This window comes from Nycticebus coucang, chromosome 6, assembly GCF_027406575.1.
Source record: "Nycticebus coucang isolate mNycCou1 chromosome 6, mNycCou1.pri, whole genome shotgun sequence".
In the NCBI taxonomy this organism is placed as follows: domain Eukaryota; kingdom Metazoa; phylum Chordata; class Mammalia; order Primates; family Lorisidae; genus Nycticebus; species Nycticebus coucang.
Genome location: NC_069785.1, coordinates 126,002,957 through 126,017,658, shown reverse-complemented (window position 1 = coordinate 126,017,658; position 14,702 = coordinate 126,002,957). Strand labels below are relative to the sequence as shown.

Here is a 14,702-nt window from a genome sequence, read left to right as displayed (position 1 = left end):
GAGTCCCAGCCATCCTTTAATTTCCCCTCTTGACCTGCCCCACAACAGTACCCTAAGTACTTCCTCTGAGAGTCTGTTTCCTTCCATGTTATCCTCACTGGCCCTCACCAGAGCGTCTCTCCCCTTTTTCCCAGAGTGCCTTGAGCCAAAACCCAGCAGGTCCCCTTCAGCCAGCATCCCCTTAAGCGTAGCATCCTGCCCTGGCCACCACTCACGCCAACTGGGCCATGCCCCTCCTTCAGGCGCCCCCACGGGCCTGTCATCTCATCAGCACGAGTTCCCCCAAAGTAGCCAACATCTACCCACCGCTTTCCACGAAATTCCTACCCAGCACACACCACCAATGCCAGGGTCATCCCTACTAAGAATTTTCTTTCCATTTCTCTAAGTAGATTAGTACCAGTTCCTGGGCGTCACGTTTTCCTGTTTAATTCAAAGCATACCTCATTTCAAATACCACAGACGTTTATTCTAACCCAGATGACCCATGTAATCTGCTAATTCACCCTTGTCCCATTTTATCTGGCTGAGATCAAGATGCTGATGACAACATGCCACTCAGCTGAGCACATCTGAAACTCTCTAGTCCTGAAATAAAATCTGAGGAGAATAAGAAAGCTGAGTTGGATGTGGGCCTATGATGACTCTTGACATGAATCTCTTTTAAATTTCTTGACTGTACACTCAGGCGAGGCAGGGGGGATCTTTATAACTATATTCAGGGCCATCTGTACATATGAGGTGGCCCAACAGTCACATAGATGAAGTTACTAATTCCTGAGGAACCCCCCTCTCTGGCTTCTGTCATAAGATATTCACCCAGATTATCTAACAAATGAGGAAGACAAGGAAATCTTTAGCAAACTGTGGCTTATCTACCCCATAGTCAGAGGCTCTCCAAGGTAAGAAAGAAAAAGTGTCAAGAAGAAAAGGCCTAATGGATAATGATGCGTGATTTTAAGTATAAAATAGGAAAATATTATTAACCCGTAAAAATGAATGAAGTACCGATAGATGTTATACTTGGATGAAACCTTGACATTAGGCTAAGTGAGAGAAACCAGACACCGAAGTTCACATATTATATGATTCCATAAGAATGAAGTATCTAGAAAAGGTAAAGCCATAGAGACAGAAATCAGACTGATGGCTTCCGGGGGAGCGGGGAGTTTAATCGGCATCAGGGTTTTCTTTTGGAGAAATGAAAATGTTTTGAAATTAGATAGAGGTGACAGTGAATGTGCTCAATGCCACTCAATGGCTCACTTTAAAATGGGTGTGTTGGGCGATGCCTGTGGCTCAGTGGGTAGGGCACTGGCCCCATATACCGAAGGTGGCAGGTTCAAACCCGGCCCCTGCCAAACTGACAAAAAAATAATAATAATAATAATAAAATAAAACAGGTGTGTTTATGTTATTAAAAAAAAAAAAAAGACACAGGAACCAGCCTCCAGGTGGTAGGAGCTGTCCCTGACCAAACTGGGACAACCTGACCATCAAAATGAATCATGGCAACAATGGCTCATAACACATTAAATAATAAATAATCCTGGAGTCTGTTGGGAGAGGAAAAACAAAAGAATAAAAGAAGACAGCCCCTCCAAAGCAAAAGAAACAGGATGTGGAAAAGCACTGTTGGAGGCCAGGTAGAACGCTGGGCATGTGGGTCTCTAACAGGCAGCTCCCGCCTCATAGGTCCAAAGCTGCACTCCGAACTTTGCCCCACTCTTCCTGACCCACAAGGCAGCCATCACTCCACAGGGGTCCCTCGGCTCCTCCTTCTCTCATATCCCTCCTTCCTCCAAAACATAAGCAGATCCCACTGGCTCCACTTTCCAGATATATTTAGAATCTGACCATTTCCGCCATCTCCGCTGCAACTGCCCTGGGTCCACCCTGCATCCATCCCCTCGGCCTGGCCTTGTGCAAAATCTTCACAACTAGTGTTCCTGTTCCCACCTTTATCCCCCAACTCCTCCAAGAAGTCAAGTTTCCACACAGCCTTGAGGTTAACTGTAGAGATGAGTCATATGAGTGTTCACTTGAAATTATTATTTTTTTTTTTTTGCAGTTTTTGGCCGGGGCTGGGTTTGAACCTGCCACCTCCGGTATATGGGGACAGCGCCCTACCCACTTGAAATTATTTGTGACACTATCCTTTTGTTTAATGTTCTTTTCTTTATATAATGCGATTCAAAGTCTTTTAAATAGAAAAAAGAAAAATAACAGGTTAAGTCAGATGATATCTGTCTTCTGATCAAAACCTTCCTTCTCACTTCAAAGCTCTCTTCATATGCCCTTGAAGTCCCTACAGGATCTGAGCTCTGTTCTCTTGGGTCCCATCCCTCATGACTCCCTTCCCTCCTTCAGGCCTCTGAACCACCCTCACCTCCTCCTTACTCCTACAACACACCAAGGCTGTCCCATCCTGGCAGCACTGTGCTTACTTGCCCCTGCCACCTGCAAAGCTGCTGCTCAGCTGGTATCTTCCCAGCTGCCACCCTTATGGAACTCAAATGCCCCACTCCAGGAGCAGCCTACAGACAAGAAAACCCTTGCAAACCCCGACCCCCTCATCTTGCTTTATTTTTCTTCTCAGCACGTTACCAGGAGTATCACATATTTGCTTGTATTCTGTCTTCCCCAACGAGCATATAAGCTCCATGGAAGAGGGACTTCATTCTGATTTTTCATGGCTGTATACATTATTTCATTGTTGTACCTAGAACACTGTCTGGCACAGAGGGGTGGCATACTTGTTAAATAAAATGAAGATGGAATGAATTCCCCGCAAGAGCAGAGACAGCAGACACAGGGCACACCCCCCAATCTGGTGGTCATGACCTTAGACCCAGACTCCATCCTAGAGCAGCCAGCTTCACACAAGAGACTCTTTTCAAGAGCAGGGAGGGAACCTAACCAGTCATACAGGTCACAGAAGCTGGCTTGTCAAGCAGTAAATGAAAATCAATGGCCCTGAATGGATCGTCAAAGAATCTACTCATCCCTTCCAAGCCCCCAACTCTTTGTGGAGCTCAAAGAAGGCCCATTGGTAAGACTGCAAAACAGCTCCAAAGAGTCAACAACATTAGAGCCTTTCCTATAAAACAACACCATACAATTACATTTAAAAAGAAAAAAAGAGTAATGACATCAATTCACCTGGCCCAGCTGGAGGCAGGGCCCCGTGGCCACATATACCAGCTCTCACTGACTTGGTATTTTCTAAGTTCTCTTGCACACTGGCTTAGAGACCACAAAACCAGATAACCAAATGCAGGGAGCCTCCAGGAGTGGTTAACAGAGTGGTTATTACCCTAGCATCATTCAGAGCAGGGGTCCGCAGCCCTGGCTGCATGGACAGATCACTTTAAAATCCTCCCACCCAGGCTCGGTGCCAGCAGCTCAGCAGCTAGGGCGCCAGCCACGTACACTGGAGCTGGCGGTTTCAAATCCAGCCCAAGTCCACCAAACAATGACAACTACAACCAAAAAAAAAAAAAAAAAAACGGGCGTTGTGGCAAGTGCCTGGAGTCCCAGCTACTTGGGAGGCTGAAGTAAGAGAATCGCTTAAGCCCAAGAGTTTGAGGTTGCTATGAGCTATGACACCACAGCACTCTAGAGAGCGACATAGTGAGACTCTGTCTCAAAACAAAAAAAAAAATCCTCCCACCCAGGCCACATCCCAAACCAATTCCATTGTAATTTCTCGGCATGTGAACCAAGCATCAGAGTTCCTGAAAGCTTCACAGGTGAGCCCCACGTGTGCAGCTGATGTTGAAAATGAACCAGACAGAGGCTGTGGGTTGTGTTGTCTAGGAAGGCAGAGGAGGGATTCGGTCTCCTTACCTCACCAAGGTGTCACTGCCAGCACCTCCTGGGCTGTAATAAAGCACATTCTCCAAGGACAGGGAGAACTTCAGCCCCTCTGCCTCTGAGATGTACAAATTGGTGCGGTTGTTACTGTGACTGACACACACAAAGACCTGGTCCTCAGAGGCGTCTGCGATGTAATATTCCTTCGGAATCAAAAGTCAAAAACACGTAGGTCAGAGACAAGTGGGCCCTGTGGGGGTTTGCTACAGCCACGAAAGCAAAGACTTCCAAACATCCCCGTGATGAAAGTGGGTCCACAGGAAATTCTCCAGTCATGACAAAGAAGCCTGGACAACTTCCCCTTCGGAGACCCTGAGGCAGGACTGTGCAGGGCTCTGATTGGCAAATGGGGCACAAAGTTAACTCCACAAAGGACCTAAAAACCTCTTTTTAGTTAATAATGTCTCCTTTTTCCCATGAGATCTTTTCATTAGTATAATATAGATGAGTACGCATCTCATTTCTCTTTATTTTCCTGGAGGTGATGAGTAGGCTGCAGAAGAACCCATAGGAACTAGCCAAGAACACGCCCCCTCCGGGCTACTGACTTGCACCACACCACCTGCCAATATCAAGGCCTTCCAATGAGCCTTCCCCAGGGGCCCCTCCTGACCACCCAGCCCATGCTGATTTTCCTTACCTTTCTCCATGTTATAATGCTGTGTATTCAAACACTTGACTACAAGGTCAGACGATTAAGCTCAGGAGCTCATCCCAGAAACTGTGCTCCGTACCTCATTGCTGAACATCACCATAGTCACCTTCAAGGTACTCCCAGTGGGAAGCTGTGCACCCATGTTAGTGCCTACTCCACTCTTTAAAACACTTTTTCTAGGATAGGTTCACAAACTTAATTGTCAGACCTCATTCGAGGACAGCTCTGAAGGCCATTCCAGAAAGAGTTCCAAAATTGCTTTAAAGGGTGGACTAGGCACCGGCATCAGTTCACAGCTTCCCAAGGGGAGTGCATAGGTGACCACCGTGACATTCGGCCATGAGGTAGGTATGTAGCACTTTGCCTGGGATGACTTTGCAAACTTAGCTGTCCAACCTCATACACGTGACTGCTTCCTGTACTCTGTTCTTGCTCTCTCCAAGCTGTCTGTGACCAAATCTAACCCCTTTTTGGAACCTAGCCATCTGCAAGTCATAGAGCACAATAAAAAAATTCCTATTGTGCATAAACTCTCCACTGCTTCAGAACAGGCACACGAGGCCACTGAGTCTGGCTCCAACCTCTCTGCAGGTCCTGCTCCACTTCAAGCAAATGAAGGCCCCTGCTCAGCTCCACTTCAGTGAAGTGAGAAACAACAGGGCAAGATGCCCGAGGCATAAGAGGCCTTTCTCCCTTGCTGGAAAGTGACTTCAGGGAGCCTTCATAAGATCCCACAGCACGATATCCCCAGAACATCCTTCCCCTGACCTCTGCGTGAGGACAAGAACACTTCTTCCCATCCTCACCCAGACCCCACTCACATTAATAGGATGCCTTGTGACAAACTGGGCTGCTCGCATGGGCTTCCGGCCAAAGGAGACCCAGAGCTGGACAGAAGCCTGCTGCTGGCCGCCCAAAAGATGCTGCCAAGGAAAAGGAGAAAAAAAATTAATTGTGCCAGATTATAGCCACTGGAAACAAGCAACAATGAAAACAGGACAGTCAGACCTTTCCAAGTCTACTGGAAACATAAACTAGAGAATGGGACTCCAAGTTCATATTTTTTCAGTGTCTGCCCTCCCCCCGGGCAGCTTGGTCTGTGCTGTTTATCCTAGACACCTGGTCCGCCTTAGATGCTAAATGCTCCACAGACAACAGATGAGGAAGGGCAGGACATGGGGGGAGAACGTGGACTAGGGGACAGTGTTAGAGGCCACCAACACTTAAGCGGAGTGGAAGGGTGAGGACTGTGTGATGAGGCTGAAGAGACAGGCAGGGTGAAAGCCTCCAGCCCCCAAACCACCATAGGGTGCGATCAGCCACACGCCCTGCACACAAAACATGTTCTCTTCTCCTTCCTAGTTCTATTCTTTAGATTACAAGGATGCCCCCATCACAAGGCTTTAATCTGTACCAAGAATTGGGGGAATCTTCACTGATTCAGTTTTTTAGTCTGACTACTTCCTCATTGAGCAAGGTCTTTTGCTAGAATATACATTCATGGGTAGAGTATTCAATATGATGTTGGCCACAGCACATTGCATTTTAGAGACTTCTAAGTCACTGCTAGAATCTTGAAAATGTATATAAAAGCACTAGATTAAAATTAAGGTAGCTCCACCACCTAAGGAAATCAGAAATCTCTCTATCCTCTGGCTTATACATGTATAAAATGAGAAGACTTCTGCATAAATGGGTTTAAATGATTCAGAAGCCTCTAAATACATGTGCAAATTTTTGCACATAGGCACTTAGTCACTTTGCGATGGAGAGACCACACCTACCCAAAATAAGTCTATGACTCAAAAAAAAAAAAGGAGGGGGACTAAGAACTGCTAATAAAGGCTCGATGTGGTTCCTTTCAGCTCAAAAATAACGTGACCAAGAATCTAAAGCAAATGTCACACATACACCAGGAAAGACAAGACTTGTGTCCTCACATGCAGCTGGTCACACAAATGACTATGAAACGTACTGAGAGGCTGGGATTCCCCAGGCCCGAAGGCTTCATTTAACCTTGACTAAGCAGCTGTTTATGACAGGTATTAACTTCCTATCAAATAAAAGATCAATTGATTTTTATCTGTAATAAAACAACTGAGTACCCTGGGCTCAGATCTGCCCCACAAACACCAAGTGAGGACCACGCTGATAAACACAGTCGCTTTTGATTCATTTGAGGAGGATCCATATTCAAATTACCACTGAATGAATGATTTAAAGTAGTTTGTTTTTAAAAAGCCAGGTAGAGAAATACAAAAGCCTGCCTTTCCAAAAGGGTAACTTGAAAACCGTATTCATAGTTTGTGCTCAGTATGGGGCCATAGGAAATGACAGCTCTATTAAAAATATACAAACATATTACTTGAATGTGAAAACCCTTCCCCGCAAAAATGTTACATATAAATTCCAAAAGCCCTCATTAAGTCGATAAAATGTTATAGCTTTGTCGGAAGATTAGTTCGTCAATGTATATACACATAAATATTTATGAAGATATAAATATACCACAAATACCAATGAAATACACGTTTTAATGTTTTAAATTTTTTTCACGACTTCCAACTATGAGTACAGCTTAAAAAGGAGTAATTTCTCAGTGACACCCAGGCCTGTCATTAGTTAAAAGTACTTAATAATGACTGCAGCTGGGAGCCTTGAGAATTGAGGATGTATTTCATAGACCAATCTTACCTCATAAATGCAAAAATCACAGAATATTATGATCATGAGAAAAATTTCAAAATGCATCCAACCCGCTACCTTATGGGAGAATTATTCCTAAACGTAAACAATTCTGATTCATTCCGAATGGATTCTTTTCTTTTTTTTTTTTTTGCAGTTTTTGGCAAGGCTGGGTTTGAACCCGCCACCTCCGATATATGGGGCTGGCGCCCTACTCCTTCCAGCCACAGGCGCCACCTCCCAAATGGATTCTTAAAGACTTAGTACTTTATTACCAGCAAGAAAAATATTAGCATGTAAACTATGGCCTACTTACTGAATGTAAGACGCACTGTAATACCTTGATGCTTTTCTTAATAAACCACAGGTTTTTGGTTAGTTTGTTTACTAGAAAAGTACAGCATGCTCGTGGAAAACATGCAACAGATAGGGTTGTAAAATAAAAGCAAAAGTGATGATCTGACTCCCAACCCCTTGTCCCACCCGCCCCACTGGAATGCCCACTGGCTAACATTCTTACAGAAACATTCTGTGCTATCACACACGAGCATATTTATATAATGACAGACACTGCTACAACCACCCCCCACATCCATTACACCTTTCCTCCTGAGCAACAGGGCCCTGACTGCCCCCCAGAATAAAAGACTGGTTCTCCACCGTGTGGGCAGCTAAGTATGGTCATGTGACTAAGTACTAGTCAAGGAGATACAAGGCTGGGAACAAAAGGACAATGAAGGAAAAGAGACCCCATGGATTCTTTCTTCTATCTAGAAGCCATCAGTCTAGGGAGATGTTAAGACATAATCTAGAGGGCGGCGCCTGTGGCTCAACGGAGTAGGGCACTGGACCCATATGCCGGAGGTGGCGGGTTCAAACCCAGCCCCAGCCAAAAAAAACTGCAAAAAAGGAAAAAAAAAAAAAAATGAAGACATAATCTAGGAAGGAAACAGCACGTGTCACAGCCATTTGGGGATTGAACACACCAAACTGTTCATAGCTTTACTACTAGGATTCTTTGAGGCTACAGTTCCTTTACACACGCTGGTCCATCAGTCTGTATGCCCAGAAACAGAGAATGGGTGTTTGTGCTGGATTTCTAGGAAGGCCACTGAAAGGGACTGAATTTGCTGGAAGAGGTCCTACATCGGCCTTTTTGTCTTTCTTTATTCTTCCCAACTGCACTAAGGACTCAAACATTAGTATGAATATCTTAGATGAGGAGGTAACCTTGAGAATAAAATTCACCACTGAGTATCATAGAATGAAAGACAGAAGCCGGGGCATGACAGGCACCTGTAGACCCAGCTACTTGGAAGGCTGAAGCAAGAGAATCGCCTAAGCCCAGGAGTTAAAGGTTGCTGTGAGCTGTGACGCCACAGCACTCTACCCAGGGCGATAAAGTGAGACTCTCTCTCTAAAAAAAAAAGGAAAAAAAAAAGGCAGTGCCTATGGCTCAAAGGAATAGGGGGCCAGCCCCATATACCGGAGGTGGTGAGTTCAAACCCAGACCTGGCCAAAAACTGCAAAAAAGAAAAAAAAAATGTTAAAAAGGGTGGTGCCTGTGGCTCAGTCGGTAAGGTGCCGGCCCCATATACCGAGGGTGGAGGGTTCAAACCTGGCCCCGGCTGAACTGCTACCAAAAAATAGCTGGGCGTTGTGGCAGGCGCCTGTAGTCCCAGCTACTCGGGAGGCTGAGGCAAGAGAATCGCTTAAGCCCAGGAGTTAGAGGTTGCTGTGAGCTGTGTGATGCCATAGCACTCTACCAAGGGCCATAAAGTGAGACTCTGTCTCTACAAAAAAAAAAAAAAAAAAAAAAAGAGTTGAGGAAAAAATGTTAAAAAATAAAATAGAAGCCAGGGTCCCCAGTAACACCAGAACTCCAACATGGCAGTCCTAGACTGCCAGCCTCCAGGCAGTGCTAGAGAGAAAACTAAACTTCCATCTTGATTAAGCTACTTTTATTTCTACTCTTTTACCAGCAGCCTAACCCAATTCCGAATTGATATTAGGCAATCTAATTGTTCACATACAAATGAGATCAAGATATACTGTTGTGCAACTTAACTTTTTCCATTAACAGTATATCTGACTATTCCATAAATTTTTATCATTAATAGTGTATCTTAAACATGTTTCCATTGAACAGCCATTGACAGGCATTTAGGTTATTTCCAGAAGCACTTTTCAATGAACGCACTTGTGTTACATTCTCAGAACTTCACACAGTATTTATAGGATCATTCTTAGAAGAATTTCTACATTAAAATTTTTGATAGTCATCATGAAATGACCCTCCCAAAAGTTTATACCGATTAATGTACACAGTAACTCATGTACCTTCATCAAGAACTAGGAATTATTTAAATTTTTTATTCTATGTCAACCTTATAGGGTCTAAAAAGCTGTAAGAAGATTTTCAAAAATTTTGTTTTCATGTCTGACAATTAAAAATAAATGAAAGGGTAGGTGTAGTAGCCCACACCTGTAATCCCAGTACTTTGGGAGGCCAAGGTGGTGGGATTGCTTAAGGCCAGGGGTTTGAGACCAGCCTGGTCAATACAGCCAGACTCCACCTCTACAAAAAGTTTAAAACATCAGCTGGACATGGAGATCTGCACTTAGAGTACTAGCTCCTTGGGAGGGGAAGGCAGGAAGACAGCTTGAGCCCAGAAGTTTGAGGCTACAATAAGCTACAATTGCTCCACTGTACTCTAGCCTGGGCTACAGAGTGAACTATCTCCAAAAATTAATTAGTAAGTAGCTAAATAACCTCAATTTCAATTTATAGAAGATTGTGTCAAGGAAAGAAGTGGGGAATTAAAGAACTAAATAAATGACACATTCTTATCCCGTGAAGGCCACGGGATAGAACAGTGAGCTGTTCAACCACAAGTTTTATAGTAGTTCAGCCAGAGCCAACTGGTGGAAGAAGTGAGGTATCTCAAGGCATGTGGCAGCACAGGGACACCTGTTCAGAAGCACCTGAGCCATAGCATTTGCTGTCGTATTCTCCTTTGGAGCAATAATAAAGTTTCAGCAAAACATCATTATTCATATTAGTGTTGTTTAGGATAGGTAAAAACTAGAAAAAGGGTTCAGAACACTCAAAAGTGCCATTTTATTTTAACACGTCAGTGCAAGTGGGCTAGATCTAAAGGATGTTGGAGTGGGGAATAGTTAGGGGAGAAGGCTGACAGTCTAATAGGGGGTCTTATATAGAAAGCAGAGGGGAAGCAGGTTTCTATCAAGGACCACCAAACTGTTGTTCTGATCTGGACATCGAAGATGTTATCTCACTATGGGGACTCTCCCGGCAGGTTCTTCTTATCAAAGTGTCAGCACGTGGGTCTATAATTGGGCCGGTCTGTAATTGGGCAGGTGCACGGATGAGCTTACAGCGTGTCTCTCTTATCTGAGTTACGTCCACCTGTAACAGAGTCTCACAGAATGGCTTTTCAAGATGGGGTTAGTTTGGCCAACCTAACAGATTATAACAAACATCACGGATAACATAGGTAAGGTATAACATCTGGGATATTCCAGGAAAAAATAAAATATTGAATAGTGGGTAGACAGCTAAGGAAAGGTTGGCAAATATAGGTAAGTAATATTGAAGCTAGGTGAGGGCACATGGGGAGGTCATAACAATATTAACTATTCTTTTGTATAAGTTGGAAAATGTCCACAATAAAGTTTACAAAGTTAATATTAACTGGAAGCACTTCCACCCATTCATAAAAGCAAGGAAAACAATGACCACAAGCTTCAAAATTAACTTTTTCAGAATTCTGAAAATTAAATAAAGATTTGCAAAAATCCAAGAAGCATTTATTTATTCAGGAACAATGCCTAAATCTCGGCAAAAAACAGCCAACTTTGAGACGTTTTCATTTGCCTAATCCCATCCCCCCCTCTAGCTCTGGGGTAGCCTTGGAAACCCACAGTCAGCATTACATTTACAATAGCCTTGAAAAATAGCCTAGGAGCCACTTGGAGAGGACAAAACAGGTTCAGAGCTCCTGAAAAGTCTGACCTGTCTTGTGGCTTGCAGGAATGCTACAGTCTCGGGTCTTATCTTTATGTAACTTGACTCAGCTCTCTACACAAACAGCCCCATAGCCAGACAGGGTATTTATGGAAAGCAGGGAGTGACAACTGGCAAATTTTTAACGACACAGCTGCCAGAGACAATAATACCAGGTAGGGCAAACAAGAGGCTAACTAAAAAGTTTAAAAGGAAAAATTGGGGAAGATGTCCCTAAGAGGCTTTGATAAGAATCCCCCTGGGACTCTACAAGGTCAAGAGCACAAGAGCTGTGCGTATGTTCAAGAAAGAACTTAAAAGAGGCAACTCTCTCACCTCGAACTAATTTTGAGACTCTCCACAAGCAGGAAGTGAAGGCTAGGACAGAGCTATGACTTGCCAGGCAAAACACACCCGGAGGCCATCAGCAAACACTGGGAGACTTACTGGTTCAAAGGATTTAAGAAAATCTCTGTCAAGGGTGGCAACCGTGGCTCAGTGAGTAGGGCACCGGCCCCATATACCGAAGGTGGTGGGTTCAAACCCGGCCCTGGCCGAACTGCAACAAAAAAATAGCCAGGAATTGTGGCGGGCACCTGTAGTCCCAGCTACCTGGGAGGCTGAGGCAAGAGAATCCCCTAAGCCCAAGAGCTAGAGGTTGCTGTGAGCTGTGACACCACAGCACCTACTGAGGGCTACCTAGTGGAACTCCGTCTCAAAAAAATAAAAAATAAATAAATAAATAAAAGAAAAAAAGAAAATCTCTGTCAAATCATTAGCTGACCACTAAGCTAAATTATCAGACACTTCAGTTGCTACAAATAAGAATACAAACTTTAGGGCGGCGCCTATGGCTCAGTGAGTAGGGCGCTGGCCCCATATGCCGAGGGTGGTGGGTTCAAACCCAGCCCCGGCCAAACTGCAACAAAAAAATAGCCGGGCGTTGTGGCGGGCGCCTGTAGTTCCAGCTGCTCGGGAAGCTGAGGCAAGAGAATCGCGTAAGCCCAAGAGTTGGAGGTTGCTGTGAGCTGTGTGAGGCCACGGCACTCTACCGAGGGCAGTAAAGTGAGACTCTGTCTCTACAAAAAAAAAAAAAAGAATACAAACTTTACAGAAGCAAGTAGTACAGGAAACTCATAGAAGAAAAAACAGAATGGTGACAAAGAGGAACAACAAAAACCATGAGGAGTGGGTATTTAGAGGTCAGATGTTGCCACGACATTTAAAATGTCTAATTTTTACAAAAAATTGAAGAAACAGCAAGCTATGGCCCATACATAAGTAAAAAGAGCATTCAACAGCACCTATCCTAAGAAAGTTCACATTTTAAACTTAGTAAACAAAGTATTTCAATTGGCTATCATAAATATGTTCAGAGAACTCTCAAGGAAATTATGTATAAAATACTAAAGGAAATCAGGAGGGCAATTTCTCATTAGATAGAGAAAAATCAATAAGGAAATAGAAATCATTTTTAAAAAGAAACAACTCCAGATGAAAAGCAGAATAGCTCAAAAGAAAAATTCAGAGGGTTTGAAGAACAGACATGAACTGGCAGAAAAAAAAAGGCAGCGAGTTTTAAGACATGTCAATTGTGATGACTAAGCTTGAGGAAAAGAGCAAAAGAAGAGTTTAAAAAATAAACAGAGCCTCGGAGACTGAGGGGACGCCATCGAGTATCTTAACACACACATTGCAGGAGTCACTGATGAGACGACAAAGGAGGAGAAAGAATACTTGAAGAAATGAGTAAAAACTCTCCAAATTTGATGAAAAACATGAATTTAATAAGCACAATAAATTTTTAGTAGGATAAACTCAGAGATTCATACCTGGATATACCATAGTAAGACTGTTGAAAGCCAAAGCTTAAGAGTCTTAAAAACAGCAAAAGAAAAGCAAGTCATGGGGTGGCGCCTGTGGCTCAGTGGGTAGGGCACCAGCCCCATATACTGAGGGTGGCAGGTTCAAATCCAGCCTTGGCCAAACGGAAAAAAAAAAAAAATAGCCGAGGGTGGCGTCTGTGGCTCAAAGGAGTAGGGCGTGGGCCCCATATACCAGAGGTGGTGGGTTCAAACCCAGCCCCGGCCAAAAACTGCAAAGAAAAAAAAAAAAAAGAAGATAGGGATTAGGAAGATGGATAAAATTCCTAATACAACTATATGTTATCTACAAGAATTCAAAGACACAAACAGATTGAAATTACAAGAAAATAAAATTACATACTACACAGACAGTACTCAGGGAAAGGTAAGTAGTTATGTAATAGGCAAAAGAGACTTAAGACAAAAACAGTTACTAGGAGATGAAGAAGGTCACTTTATAATGATAAAAGTGCTAATCTGAAAGAATTAAATAAGAAGCATACATGTACCCCAAAACAGATCTCCAAAGCACGTGAGGAAAAACTGCCAGGAGTGAAGGGAGAAAGAAGTCAACAATAATAGTTAGAAATTTCAACAGAGATTTCCCCATCTTCAATATAGAAAGAACAAAGCAGAAAAGGAAAAAAATCTGAACATCACTATCTACTAAGTAGACTTAAATAGCTACCAAATGTAATACCTGGAAACAGCAGAATACACATTCTTTTCAAAGCAAATAAAACATTCTCAAGGACAGACCATATGGGGAGTCTTAAAACAAGCCTCAATAAACTTAAAATAACTGAAACTACATAATGTCCTGTGACCATAATGGGAATGAAATTAGAAATCAAAAAGAGAAAGGAACTTAAGAAATTCACAGATAAGTAGATATTAAACAACACATTCCAAAATCATCAATGGGTAAAAAAAAAATAAGTCATTAAAAACTACGTTAAGCGGGCACAGCAGCTCACACCTGTAATCCTAGCACTTTGGGAGGCCAAGGCCGGTGGATTGCCTGAGCTCATGAGTTCTAGATCAGCCTAAGCAAAAGCAAGACCCCATCTCTACAAAAATAGAAAAACTGAGGCAAGAGGATCACTTCAGCCCCAGAGTTGGAGGTTGCTGTGAGCTATGACGCCAGAGCACTCTACCCAGAGCAACAGTTTGAGACTATCTCAAAAAATAAATAAACAAATAATAAATAAATAGAAACTAAGATGAATGAAAATGAAAACACAACACACCAAATATATGGGATGTGGCTAAAGAGGTGCTTAGAAACTTATACATGTAATCACTTATATTTTAAAAAGAGGAAAAAAAATCAATAACCTATTTTCCACCTAGAAATAGAACCTAGAAAAGAACCTAGAAAAATAAGGACAAATTAAACCCAGTGTAAACAGAATGAAAGATTAGAGTGGAAATAAATGAACTAGAATAGAAAAACAGTTTTTTAAAAGATCACTCAAATAAATGCTTGTTCTTTGAAGAGATAAACAAAATTTACACACTAGACTACAAGCTAGATTGACCAAAAAGAGGGAAGACTCAAATTACTAAAACTAGGGAAGAAAGGAGACATCAC

General features: G+C 43.0%; 1 protein-coding gene across 2 annotated transcripts in view; it reads right to left on the bottom strand.

The window, feature by feature from the left end:
- Positions 1-14,702, bottom strand: part of SORL1 (sortilin related receptor 1) — a 178,335-nt gene that overhangs the window by 117,416 nt on the left and 46,217 nt on the right. For both annotated transcript variants that reach the window (XM_053593547.1, XM_053593548.1), the window contains exons 7-8: positions 5,353-5,454; positions 3,850-4,019 (exon numbers count right to left, since the gene is read on the bottom strand). In XM_053593547.1, the coding sequence (XP_053449522.1) occupies positions 3,850-4,019; positions 5,353-5,454 (272 nt within the window). The remainder of the gene's footprint in view (positions 1-3,849; positions 4,020-5,352; positions 5,455-14,702) is intronic.